We start from the raw sequence: 13,453 nt of genomic DNA, 5'->3' as shown, positions 1-13,453 counted from the left end.
GGAGTTATCCAGCAGTGATAGCAGTTTAACATCCACAGGAATGGGATATCTTTCTTTTCTATAAGTGAAGTTATGTTGTGTGTTACCAGACACCTGCCACAGATCTCATTTTGGAAAACTTTGAATCCTGCTTGTGGTGTCTCTGTTTGATCTCTCATAGGAAAAAAAACGAGATAAGCACATGGTGGATGACCAAGGGAGGAGAGACAGTTCAAGGATGGCAAAGAGAATATAATCAAACCAGCTGCAATACACAGCTGTATCTGCACTGCTACCAAGGAGAATATCTGAAACAAATTTCAGCAGGGTCTATAATGGATTGGGCAGAAGCTGTTGAACTTGATTATAAAACATTACTTGATTCACAGCTCTAATTTTTTTGAGAAGTGAAAGTAGCTTTGCCACCCAGCTGGTCAGCCTTGAGGACAGCTTTACACTTGCACCAGGGAAGGGAGATGACAGCCACAATGAAGCCAGGAATAGGTTGGTAAAGAGGATGCAAAATTATGTACCTTGTGTTCAGAATAATAGAACTGGAGAGAGTTCACCTTAAGCACAACATTGAAGTGCCAAGGGGAAAGCATGATAATGCAAGCTCTCAAACTTTTGCCAAGTATCAACAGGCTCAGCATAGTTAACATTGTTTATTTTGTGAAGTCTTTTGAACTGTCTACTGTAACATCCCTGTAGGCCAGTTGATGAGGTATGGCCTAGATAAATGGACAGTGAGATGGAGTGACAACTGGCTGAACTGCCAAGCTGAACAGCTTGACATCAACAACATGAAATTCAGAAGCCAGCCACTGGTGCTGTACTCCACTGACTGATCCTTGGCCAACACCATTTAACTTCTTCATTAGTGAGTTAAATGGCAAGAGAGTACACCCTCAGCAAGTCTGCTGATGATACAAAACTGGGAGGAGGGACTGATACACCAGGGGGTTGTGCTGCCAATCCAGAGTGACCTCAGTAGGCTGGAGAAATGGGCTGACAGGATCCTCATGCAGTTTAACAAAGGGAAGTGTGAAGTCTTGTACCTGGAAAGGAACAACCCCTTAAAGCAGTTGGCTGGGGACCACCCACATGGAAAGGAGCTTGGCCAAAAAGGACTCGGCATCCTGGTGGACACCAAGTTGAACATGAGTCAGTAGCATGCCCTAACAGCAAGGGTGTCCAGCAACATCCTTGTTTAAGGAAGATTGTTACCAGCAGGTCAGGGAAGGGGATAAGCTGTGGTGAGACGCGTCTGGAGTTTTACATCCAGTTCTGGGCTCCCTAGTATGAGAGAGAGATGGACATTTTGGAGTGAGTCCAATGAAAGGCCATGAAGGCGGTTAAGGAAGTGAAGCATCTGTCATACAAGGAGTGGCTGACAGCTGGGACCGATTTTCCTGGAGAAGGCTCAGGGGATTCTTATCAGTGTGTATAAATACTTGATGGGAAGCCGTAAAGAAGATGGAGCCAGGCTCCTCTCAGAGGTGCGCAGTGACAGGAGGAGAGGCGATGGACACAGACTGAAACACAGAAACCTAAACATAAGAAAAGAAACCACTTTGCTCTGGTACAGGTTGCCCAGACAGATTGTGGAGTGTCCAGTCTCAGAAACAGTCAAAACCCTAGGGGAGACAACCCTGAGTAACCTGTTCTAGCTGACCTTTTCGGGCAAAGTAATGGACTAGACTAATGATTCCAGAGGTTCTGTCCAACCTCAGCAGTTCTGTGGTTGTATGAAAGGCAAAGAAAGGAGTGGGAGGCTGTGTGTGATCAGCAACACCAGAGTGACAGTTTATTCATCTCAGTTTCACAGTACACTATAACATTATATTGCAATTACAACACTTTCAAAACAGGAAGATTTTTTTCAAAGGTGAGGTAACAACTGATGTGGGAAATCATTACCACTATCAAAAATAAAGTCAAAATGATCAGAATTGTTTACACATAATGCTCAGGTTAGCTATGCTTAACACAATATAAATCAATGCATAATGTCACCAGTTTCGCTCTCTTTTTTTTTTTCATTTACAGCAGAAAATACTAGTGGCTAAAGAAGTACCATGTCTTTGCCTGGAATTTGGCTGCTGTGACCTTGGAAAAGTACTTTGGCTGTATTTTCAAAAGTGGCTCTCAGTGTGCTCCAGTGAATTGACTTTCTTATCAACTGTAGCTCTTTTTCTTCCCCAGTGCAGAAACCTCAGCTGCTGTGAAATGTCACGAGCACAGATTGGCTTAAGCTTTGCGACACTGGGAATTAAGTGTGGTGCTATTCCATGTGGCTTTTGCAATCGCTAACTATCCAGGACTGTGCTGGCACTGAGATCTTTTCACCAAATTCTTTAGAAGTTTGTGTTCTTTATATCCCAGCTGTCGTCAGTATTTTCCTTTGACATATTTCAGTAACACTTAATCACAGGCGGCCATTGTTACTATTCATAAAACTTGTACATATACATTTGTACTTGCTATAGGCATAACCCACCTTTTTGGGCAGCAGCAGGCAGTTACATCTTCTCACTACTGGTGGAATTGCAACACAGCTGCTTCTCTGGCATCTCTGAGGGATCCACACAGACACTGAAGAGCTTTTCAGGTGCCAAAGTATTCCTGACAAGCCACAAAGGCCCAGCTTGAAGCATTATGATTCTTCTCTTGAAGACACCTGGACACTCCCTGACATGTCTTCTTCCCACGGGCACACAGTGACCTCCTTTATAGTTATTCCACTAAGGATTCTGAGCTTTTATTAGGAAACCAATTCTTAGATACTATAGTACTGGTCTCTGTAGATTCCCACTGTTTTTTTCAGGGTGGGGATGCAGCTCCAGGTTTCATTCTGAATCCCTAAAGGGAAGTACATATTTATGTGTACAAGTTCCTTCATCTTCAGCAATGTTGAACATCCATGACCACACAGTGAACCAAACTAAATGTCAACTACTTGAATGTCAATTCAGAATCTTTCATTATGGTAAACACTTTTACAAATCGTAGCCATCAAGGATACTTAAATAGATATGGGAGCTCCCTGTTGTTATGGGTGTTTTTAATATAGCTCTATAAATTCTAAGTTGTCAGAATCACAGATGAAAGCCAAAATGCTCCCATTCATACAAAGGCAGGGCACGTGCCCAGGAACACCCATGGGCCCTTCGGCAGCCGAAACTCTCCCACAGCCTCCTCCCTGCCTGCATCAAACCCTGCCTACCCAGTTTCCAAGGCAACGGTGGAGCCTGGCGATGGATGCACAAGGCAGGCAACAGGGATCCCACAACATTTTCATGTCTGTCCCTGATTTCCCATTGTTTGAGAAAGAATCACAAGTGTACAAATATGAAAGCTTCTCAAGCACACAAAATGTCTGCCCATGGCTTTATTCTCACTCATTTGTGATGGACGATGTCATGTGTTGTTCATGGCTTTTTGAGCCTTTCTGTTGGTACTCAAATGAGCAGGCTCTGCTCATTACCTTATTGTTTGCCTTCTACCTGGTAACTATGACATTCCCACTTGATGAGGACTGTCTGAGGTCACCTTTAGAACCTGATGCTTAATCATTTGCAATGTGCATTAAGATAGAAGAATATCCTGCCCACAAGAGGATAGAATAATTGTGAAAGTAATTTTAATGTTAGTAATAAAATACCTAAAAGGGAAATCTATTTTATTTCAGTATTACAGCTCACTGCAGGCACTAGAAGCAATTAAGTACAACAACACTGAGGATGTTTTTATGAATGAGCAAAAGCAGTTTCATTGTAGAGCCCTCTGAACTTGTTTATTATACCTGAGAGTCTGTGTGTTTGGCCAAGAACAAAAGAGGAGAGAGGATAAATGTGTGAGAAAAAAATCACATTACAGAGCAATTTGGGACACTCTCAATTCCAAAATAACCCATGCACCTTTAGAGCAGAAAACTGTTTCTCCATGAAACTAATATTTCTTCCACACCATATGGTTCCTCTTGTGAATTTAGATTATAGCCTCTGAGAGTCAGGCGTTTCTGTGAATGTGCTTGTACAGGACACAGTAAACAGAACCCCACTTGTCTGCCTTCCAAAGGTACCATAATAAACACGATCATATGTCACAAAATGATTCCAAAAAGGGAAAAATGTAGTCATCATCATCAGGCAGCAATTTACTGAGAAGAAAGGCAAAACAATGCAGCCTCTCATTATTTCCTCTTGGCATACCAGATGTGATGGGGTAGCAGCCAGATGGCTCCTGCCCCCATCCAGGCTGCATCTACCTTTTTAGATTGCTCAGCAGATGAAACACGTCTGATACCCCTACAAACTGGGTCCTCCAGTCAAAAGAAGACTAAGATTCCAGCATCAGTATAAATGAAATGCCGATATAATGTTTTCCAGGGCAGTTAATTTCCTGCACGTCATCAAGAACAAGGTACAGATAGAGACTTTGATCTGATAGTTACTGTTTCTTTTGTTCCTTAGCCTTTCTTGCAATCCGATAGTTACTTGTAACTCAAACTGACACTGGGCAAACTGAACCACATCTTGTGAGGTCTGCTAAGACATGCAGTAGTTCGTGGTGGGATTCAGTGTACATTGTTTAAAATTGCCCAGGTTCTCTGCAGGAGAATTCAGGGTGGTATTGCACTAGGTGGCTGAATCAACCAAATACCTTATTTTGCTCTCTCCTGCTTCCAGCTGCCCACGTTTCCCCCCCTTCTTTGCACAAGTTCTCCCTCTGGCACACCACCTAATTTAAGAAAAACCTTCTTCCACCCCCTCAGTTTTCTGACCTTAACTGTGGAGTTAAGGGAGAGGAAAAGACTGGTGAAAGGGTCAGACATGCCCTGGAGCTGGCAGAGGAAAAATGACACAGAGGTAACACTTGAAGTGGGGCAGGGGAATAGGACCATCCTTCTTAGCAGCTGGAGGATACTGAATCAGCCCTGCCTGCGGAAGTGGCAGTTTTCTCAATGCCAACAAAAATCGCTAATCCCTGCCTGCTAGGGTGGAGCTGGAAATTTCTCAGCTGAAATTTTTAAAAAAAACAGCCATACAATTAATTTATTAATTGTAAGACCAGCATTATGCTGGATGCAGAGAAGCATGATGTAAGAAGTCAGTGCTTGAATTTCATTAAATGTTTGTAAAGCTTGTTGTGAGACCATTTGAATTCTGCTTGAAACCTGTGTTTAATTATTCACTAAGGAGGCAGGCAGTATCTTTCTATTACATTTATGGAAAGTGTGGAAACATTTTTCACTGCAAAACAACACAGAACCTTTTACTGAATAAGCTACAAAACCTCTGCCAGGGTAGCCACTTCATTCTCTGGAGCAAGGGTGTTTTTTTCACATTCTGCTTAAACTGGACTATTATTAACTTTTTTTTTTTTTCCCTGCAATGACAGAGGCATTCTTGCCAAAAAGGGGGAAAAAAAACAACCTATGCCTTAAGCTTTCCAAGGAAGCCAAGTGAGAAAAATAACATGATTATGAAGGATGACATATGGGTAAATTGAGACCAGTAAGAAAATCTCTACACTACAAGAACCAAATGATAATAAACAAGAATTTAACAGAGTTAACTTGATTTCTTCCCTTACAAGTGGAATTCTGCCCATAAGGGAAAAATGACTTTGAGTGGGGAGGAGGGAATGACCTACTCTTAAATTATTTCTTTTTTACCTAGATACTGTAAATAGATAGCTTTCTTATAAACACACTTCAAAGAGACACAATTTTTCTTTCTGGCAGATTCACAAATAAAATACTTAAAATAGGACTGAAGCTAGAAGCAGGGAAACAGTTCATGTCTTGTTAAAATGCTCAGGGAGAGGAGTTGTCATTTGCACCGTGTCCTTGGCTGGCAGAATGTCTGGGGATGGGCAGGCTTTCACAGCTTCCCTCACACCCTCCCTTTGCCTTGGTTTCCAATGCTCAGAGGGCTCCAGCTGGACAAGTGTCCAGGAGACTCAGGGCCAAGAAATGTCTTTTTCCAAAATGCATCATGTCCTGAGGCACTTTCCTGTGACCAAATGCTTCCATTTTGAATTTTCTTGTAGGCAAGCTAAAGACAAGACCCATTTAAATGGGGGCATCTGAGAACAGTCTGCTCTTTCCCATTTTAATAAACAACAAACAGACCAGGACAGGTGATTGCTGAAGTATCAAAAGGTGGGTGCTTAGCATGAATGGATTTTAGACTGGAAAGTGAAAAATTCTCAAAAATTTTTTTTTTTTAGTCACACACAGAATCAGCTCATTCTTCTCTTTAGAAGTTTATTTTGAGCTGAAGAAAGGGACTGGATGGGGGCAAAAATAACCTTACTTAGATTACCCCAGGCACATATAAAGCATCAAAAGTGTCACAAGCTTTGTTCTGTGGAAATGCAGAAGCAGCTGAAAAACCAAATGGGAAGATTGAGAAGGGATTATTTGTAAACAAAAAACAGTGCCTTCCCTACAATGAGCAGGTTCAGGGGAATGGTGTTACCTGTAACTCCTGTGCAGGCTACCATACCAAAAGTATTTGCTCATTATACTTCAATGTGGAGAGGAAAAGTAGAATAACATCCTTTGGGAGAAAAGTTGTAGAGTGAATAATAGGGGGTAGTCACATGATTTCTTCAGAGAAGATTTTAGCTCCTCATAGCTATAGCAAACAAAAATATTAGGCTTCATTAAACAGAAAGTAGTAATTAAAGCACCTCCCACTGTAAGGCAGAATCTAATATAGATTAACAACACTTCTTAAAAAACAGAAACAAAACCAAGAAAGTAGTAGTAAAATAATGAGGTGGGGGGGGGGGTTGGGTTTGGGTTTTTTTGGGTGGGAGGGAGGGAAGTGTTTGGAAAGTGATTTCAGTGGAACAACCATGAAACTTGCCCTACCAAAACCCATTACTGGGTTTTATCCTGATCTTACACATAACTTGGTTATAGGGATTACAGGGAAGACAAAGGACAAAGGAAACAAGAAGATAACTCACTCCAATGCAGGGAGTATTGTTAGAGGCCCCAACTTTTTCTAGTGGGGCAAGAAAACTTGTCACTCTTGCACCACTTTGCCAGAGTTGCTCCAGGCACCAGAGCTGTGCTTTGCAGTAGTGCATTGCAGCACCTTCCCATAAGGACTGTCAGTCCATCACAGTTTCTTTAGGCTCACAGTACTTGCACATGTAGAAGAACCTACTATCACCACACTGTTTTGAGCTATGTAGCACATGGTATCATCATCCATGAGCAGATTTCCCTGCACAGATTAGGGGCTTGCCCTATTTTTGCAGGGAATTCACCGGAGAGGAGACCCAAACATCTGGATTATCTTCTTTCTTCGGGTTATAAATCCTATTGCTACTTTGGTTTACTCTGATCTTCACCTCATACCTTCTGGAAGGATACACCTGCCAACAGGATGGGCCTCAGGTTTGGTTCTTAGACTATCATGTCACCAGGACCACTGCATGCTTAATGCAACCCAATTTCTGATTTATATAGGCACTTCATGTATTTTGGGGAAAGGAGAATCATTATTGCTCCCACCTGAAAGACTGGAAAACATCTGTTGGAAAACAGATGTAAACCTACAATCCTTTTAAGAGTTTTGAGATATCAGACCACATACTGGATTATATTTCCACAACACTGTTGCTACAATGGTTTGGATTGAGGTTTGAGAAATAAATAGGGAAGAGAAATTAGGAGAGAAGGCATCCCAAGGCTACCACAACTCATGCCGTTTCCATTTAAATTAAACCTACATGGCACCTACTTGTTTTTACAACCTTATGTATCTTTACCCTCTTGCACTTAACAGCAGTCAAGCACTAATTGCCTTGGTCAAGACATTCTACTAACATGCTTAAAAATTCCACACACTTAACAAAGGGAATTTTTTTAAAAATAAATAAAGAGATTGTTCCCTTCCCCAACACCATCAGCTCTAATTGTCAACAGAGGAGAATGCTTCCCTTTAGGCCACAGCTGATCTATTGAAATGAAAATACATTGCTTTATATTATTAACTTATATCTCAACACAAATCAGTCATTATAAATGCCTTAATCTGCACGCCACTAGATTTGTATTATCTATCCCCATTTCTTCCAAACAGGATGCCTCATGCAAGACCTTTAGCTCTAAATGTATTGTTCATCACATGGACAAACATAAATCTACCCCCAGGAGAGGTTAAGGCAGTCAGATAACCTAATCTGAAATCCTTCCAGTGGTTCTGCTTTCTTTGTGAAACAGAAAAATTGCAACCACAAAGACCTGTGAAGACACCTCTGTTGTTTAGCATACAGCAGTCAGCTCCAGGTTTTATAGTGAAAGGTTTCCTGGGCAATAAATACAACTAAAGATCAAAGATACAAAGGAAAAAAAAAGGTGCTGCAGTCCCAGGATGAGACTCACCCTCCCTTATATTCGACTCACTGTTCCTACCAAGCTTTGAACCTTCCCTTCAAGTCTTTCAGTATCCCATTTTTCTATATTTCTCAACTCCTACTGAAATGATAGTTTGATTTTTTTTTTTCATTATTATGACTGGCAAATAAGACATGTAGGATTTATGAAAGGACACATTTCTGTCTAGAGTATTTCTATGGGTTTTCTTCCTCTAGAACAACAACAACAAAAAAGAAACAGACTACAAACAACAGCAAGCCATGTAGGATGGTGTCCTGCTTTCTAGTAAGGGAGCTGTAATGAAATGTGTCACTTGGGTAGCTATATTTAAGGATTAGCTAGAGACAGTGTAATTACACTGAGAATTAGATGCTAGACATGTTGAATACTAGTGAAACCTGCTACAGTGTCACAGCTGAAAGGAAGATCTTTACTATCAAAGACCAAGGTCTCCTCTTTTAGTGAAACTATTTAGATTCGTTCGCTGACTCAAACCTGTGTGATCAACAATTTCGAGTGCAACCCAGCTAGGTAATTTCAAGGGAAGGTTACTTTGGCAACCAGATACAGTGTTATTTCCTCAAAGGGCCTGAGGCAGCGTGTACTAACTGAGTTACTGAAACAACCTCAATTTGTCTAATGTTTAATCCTAGAACTGCTCAAGTGTTAAGAAATACAAGTACTGTTGTGGGTATATACAGCTGTATTTGTTTACCGACAGTCCAGGCAGTTTAAGTGCTTCTCACTCCTCTGTACACCAGAAACCAAATCTATAGATGAGAGGAAAAGCTTTAGCAAGTGCCTGTTGTCCCACACACACCAGCATAGCAGGCCCATCAGCAAAGGAACAGGGCACACTCAGAGCAGTGTCCACAGGCAGCAGACTCAAAACAGGCAAGATATTAGTTATGCACAGCAGCTCCCTTTTAATTCTTTATTCCAGTAATGCCTTGCAAGCATTTCAGTAAAGGATCACAATAGAGGCTGCACACATGTGAATACCAGCTCTTTCAGAGCAGTAAGGACTGCAGTAATTGTAGCATTGGCAGCTGTTCTCCTAGCAACACTTTTTAGTGCAGGACCATTCCCTTAAGCGGTGTTCAGATGCACTAAGGACTAAGTGTTCATATTGGTAACTGCTAAACTCCACAAGGGATTTCACTCTTGCTTTGTAAGAGTAACAGGATCTATGAAACTTTGCTAACTGCTGTTAACAATACTGTAGATTCATTCAGCGTTCTTGCACCCTATAAGAACACAGAAACATAAATCCCCCCCTCCCTCACTGTAAAGAAACCGCACTTACCTTTGCAAAGATGCACAGCAGGGTGCAGCTGCACTGCTCTCCCCTGCCCGGGTAGAGGTTCATCTGCTGCGGGGACCAGGAGCAAACAACTGCCCTGTAAACATGTAACTTGGAGACAGCTATTGTCAGGGTATCTATAGGTGCCTAAGCTTGTATGTGATGCTCTGGACACCCTTTGGAGCCTAGAAATCTGCCCATCACCTCATATCTCCAAAAGGGAATTGATCACCCTGTAGAATCAATCCCTTTACAGTTAAGGGCAGGTTAGTAGCTGTTTTTGGGAAACGCAAATTTTATTCTTGAAGAGAAAAAGCTCTGGTTTTTACTTGAGCTCCCAAGATGCCTGCTAGTACAGACCTATGCTTCTCTACATGGAATTTTTGTATTTAGAGAGGAGAGTTGAGGGGAAGATAAGCGAGCTCAGCATCAAGTTAAATCACAGTCAGCCACCCATATGCCTGTACTATAGTCCCTGGAACAAGATAAATAAGCTGCTGAATGGCAGTAGGGAAGCCTGCAGCTATCCTGTCAAATCAGTTTTGACAGTTTGTTATGTGGAATTCAATACCTTCTCTCTGACTTCTCTACCATGTATGTCCATAAAGAGGAGTTGCACGATTCAAGTGCAATGCCTTGTTTTTATCAGCTATAGCAGATTTTGCCCCAACAATTAGCTAAGCTATTAGACACAGGAGTCTCCATAAATTACCTGGCATCTTTAGCTGAGCTACTACAGTTTCCACATGGTGCTAAATTCACAGCCTGAAAATTCTTGTTTTATTGAGCTTAACCTTTCACTGAAGTTCAGGAATAAACAGAGAAGTGAAACTACAGAAAACTACAAAATAATTACTTGCTTAATCTAGAGAGAAATAAAGTAGAGGAGACAGTTTAGGACACAAAAAGCCTTTATGTTTGAGAAGTTAACCATTTCAACAGAAGACTCTGAAGTATTTTGCAACTACTGTTACATTGGACAGTCAAGGATACAAAACTGCTGACAGAAGCAACAGTGGAGAGCACCAAATTAAAAAAATGCATGCTTCAGCACAACTGCACAGATTCCTTCTCTCAATGAATACTTGCCTGCTCAGACTATACTTAACTCCTACCCATCTCAACTTTACGCCTCGTCTTCCTCTCCTTCCTCTTCAAACTCGCCCTGCTCATCAGCAGTGGCATCCTGGTATTGCTGGTATTCGGAGACCAGGTCGTTCATGTTGCTCTCGGCCTCCGTGAACTCCATTTCATCCATGCCCTCGCCGGTGTACCAGTGCAAGAAAGCCTTGCGCCGGAACATGGCCGTGAACTGCTCCGAGATCCTCTTGAAGAGCTCCTGGATGGCCGTGCTGTTGCCGATGAAGGTGGCGGACATCTTGAGGCCGCGCGGGGGGATGTCGCAGACGGCCGTCTTCACGTTGTTGGGGATCCACTCCACAAAGTAGCTGCTGTTCTTGTTCTGCACGTTGAGCATCTGCTCGTCCACCTCCTTCATGGACATGCGGCCCCGGAAGATGGCGGCCACCGTCAGGTAGCGGCCGTGGCGGGGGTCGCAGGCGGCCATCATGTTCTTGGAGTCGAACATCTGCTGCGTCAGCTCGGGCACCGTCAGGGCGCGGTACTGCTGGCTGCCGCGGCTGGTCAGCGGGGCAAAGCCCGGCATGAAGAAGTGCAGCCGCGGGAAAGGCACCATGTTGACCGCCAGCTTGCGCAGGTCGGCGTTCAGCTGGCCGGGGAAGCGAAGGCAGGTGGTCACGCCGCTCATGGTGGCCGACACCAGGTGGTTGAGGTCCCCGTACGTGGGAGTGGTCAGCTTCAGGGTGCGGAAGCAAATGTCATACAGGGCCTCGTTGTCAATGCAGTAGGTCTCGTCCGTGTTCTCCACCAGCTGGTGCACAGAGAGGGTGGCATTGTAGGGCTCCACCACCGTGTCCGACACCTTGGGCGAGGGCATGACGCTGAAGGTGTTCATGATGCGGTCGGGGTACTCCTCCCGGATCTTGCTGATCAGGAGGGTGCCCATGCCGGAGCCCGTGCCTCCGCCCAGCGAGTGGGTCAGCTGGAAGCCCTGGAGGCAGTCACAGCTCTCCGACTCCTTCCTCACCACATCCAGCACAGAGTCCACCAGCTCAGCGCCTTCCGTGTAGTGCCCCTTGGCCCAGTTGTTGCCAGCCCCGCTCTGACCTAAGGGCAGACCAGAAGCCAGGTGCCACATTAGCGCCCCAGGCACAAACAGAGATGATGCCACTGCCCCTTCCCTAGGGGCTCCTCCCCTCACTTCCATCCCCACTCTGCTGTGGGGATTCAGGTTCCCCAAGGTCACTCGCATGCTTGCTCCAAGTCTTTCCTGTGTGTGGAGTTCCCACGCTGGAACTCCTCCATCCCGCAGTCACTCACCAAAGACAAAGTTGTCGGGACGGAAGATCTGTCCAAAGGGGCCGGAGCGCACGGAGTCCATGGTGCCGGGTTCCAAGTCCACGAGGATGGCACGGGGGACATACTTGTTACCTGTGGGAGGAACCAGCACCGGCATTACAGCCCCGCAGTCGGCAGCCAGCGTCACAGGAGCCCTGCTGTGCTCCCATCTACCTCCCTACATTTGCTGCTGAGGACATGGAGTGTGTGGGAATTTGGACAGATCCAGGGACGGGAAAACAAAGCAGCCACTTAAGCTGTGCTGGGGCGTCACCCACTGCGGGGAGGGCTGGGGGACCCCTGCCTGCACGTCCTATGCCCCCTCCCCCGGGAAGCTCATTACAGATGGGCGTTACCTGTGGCTTCATTGTAGTAGACATTGATCCTCTCCAGCTGCAGGTCGCTGTCCCCGTGGTAGCTGCCCGTGGGGTCGATGCCGTGCTCATCGCTGATGACCTCCCAGAACTGAGAGGATCGGAGAGCGGTCAGCGCCGCCACGCCCCTCTCTCGCCCCCTGGCCAAATCCCCGCCACGTGGCGGGCGGGGATTCGCCGCGCGTGGGTGCGGCCCCCCGGCCAGACGGAGCCGCTACCGCGCCCGTCACACCCCCCCGCCACCCCCCACCGACGGGAGGGGTGTGGCACCGGCTCGGCGCCCCTTCTCCCGCCCTCCCGGGACCCCTGCAGCCCACGAGGGGCTGATGGACGGCAGCTGAAGCCCCCGCCGTACCCTCCTTCCCCAAGGCGTGCCGCGCCCACGGAGTAAAAGCCCCACTGCGCTCCCCACTAAGATGCAACACCCGGGATCCGTTCCACGCGGACCCTCGCAGGGGCGGGAGAGCCCGACGGTGCTCCGCAGCGGGAAGCGGGGGTCTCTCCCTCCCGGCAGTGCTCTCCCCGGGACACGCGGAACCCGGCTGAGCGGGCGCCGCCCCACGCGCGGAGTCCTGTTCGGACGAGTGGGGCGCCGGTCCGTACCTTGGCACCGATCTGGTTGCCGCACTGCCCGGCCTGGATGTGCACGATCTCACGCATGGTGCCGGTGTCCGAAGGTGCCGCGCCGCTGCTCCCGCCGCCTGCTCCGCCCGCTCCCGCACTCGCCGCTGCGGCGGCCGCGCCCCTCGCTGTCCCTTAAATCGGGCGCCGCGCCCCGCCCCACGGTGACGTCATGCGGGAGGGGCGCGCAGCCAATGGGCGCGCGGGGGCGGGGCGCGGCAGCGGCGTTGTGCCCGGCGCGGGGGCGGGGCCAGGCGCGGGGGGCGGGGCCGGGGCGGGGCCGCCGGGAGCGGCCGGGGCGCGCCGCCACCACCGCCCCGCCACCGCCGCCCCGCCACCGCCGCCCCGCCACCG

General features: G+C 46.5%; 1 protein-coding gene across 1 annotated transcript; it reads right to left on the bottom strand.

The window, feature by feature from the left end:
• Positions 1-10,579: 10,579 nt before the first annotated feature.
• LOC138106878 (tubulin beta-2 chain) lies at positions 10,580-13,223 on the bottom strand. The gene is made up of 4 exons (XM_069008206.1): positions 13,082-13,223; positions 12,461-12,569; positions 12,087-12,197; positions 10,580-11,873 (listed from the first exon to the last, which is right to left on the bottom strand). The coding sequence occupies exons 1-4, from the start codon at positions 13,136-13,138 to the stop codon at positions 10,813-10,815; spliced, it is 1,338 nt and encodes a 445-aa protein (XP_068864307.1). The 5' UTR covers positions 13,139-13,223; the 3' UTR covers positions 10,580-10,812.
• Positions 13,224-13,453: the final 230 nt, after the last annotated feature.

Source organism: Aphelocoma coerulescens, chromosome 2, assembly GCF_041296385.1.
Source record: "Aphelocoma coerulescens isolate FSJ_1873_10779 chromosome 2, UR_Acoe_1.0, whole genome shotgun sequence".
NCBI classification, from domain to species: Eukaryota; Metazoa; Chordata; class Aves; order Passeriformes; family Corvidae; genus Aphelocoma; species Aphelocoma coerulescens.
This window is presented reverse-complemented; position numbering and strand designations above follow the sequence as displayed.

What these genes read in the sequence shown, in the direction of transcription:
- LOC138106878 (XM_069008206.1), bottom strand. Translation starts at nt 13,138, where the DNA reads ATGCGTGAGATCGTGCACATCCAGGCCGGGCAGTGCGGCAACCAGATC. An exon ending in GCAACCAGATCGGTGCCAAG is followed by an intron (nt 12,570 to 13,081) that starts GTACGGACCGGC and finishes CGATCCTCTCAG; the next exon opens with TTCTGGGAGGTCATCAGCGA. An exon ending in CTACTACAATGAAGCCACAG is followed by an intron (nt 12,198 to 12,460) that starts GTAACGCCCATC and finishes TTCCTCCCACAG; the next exon opens with GTAACAAGTATGTCCCCCGT.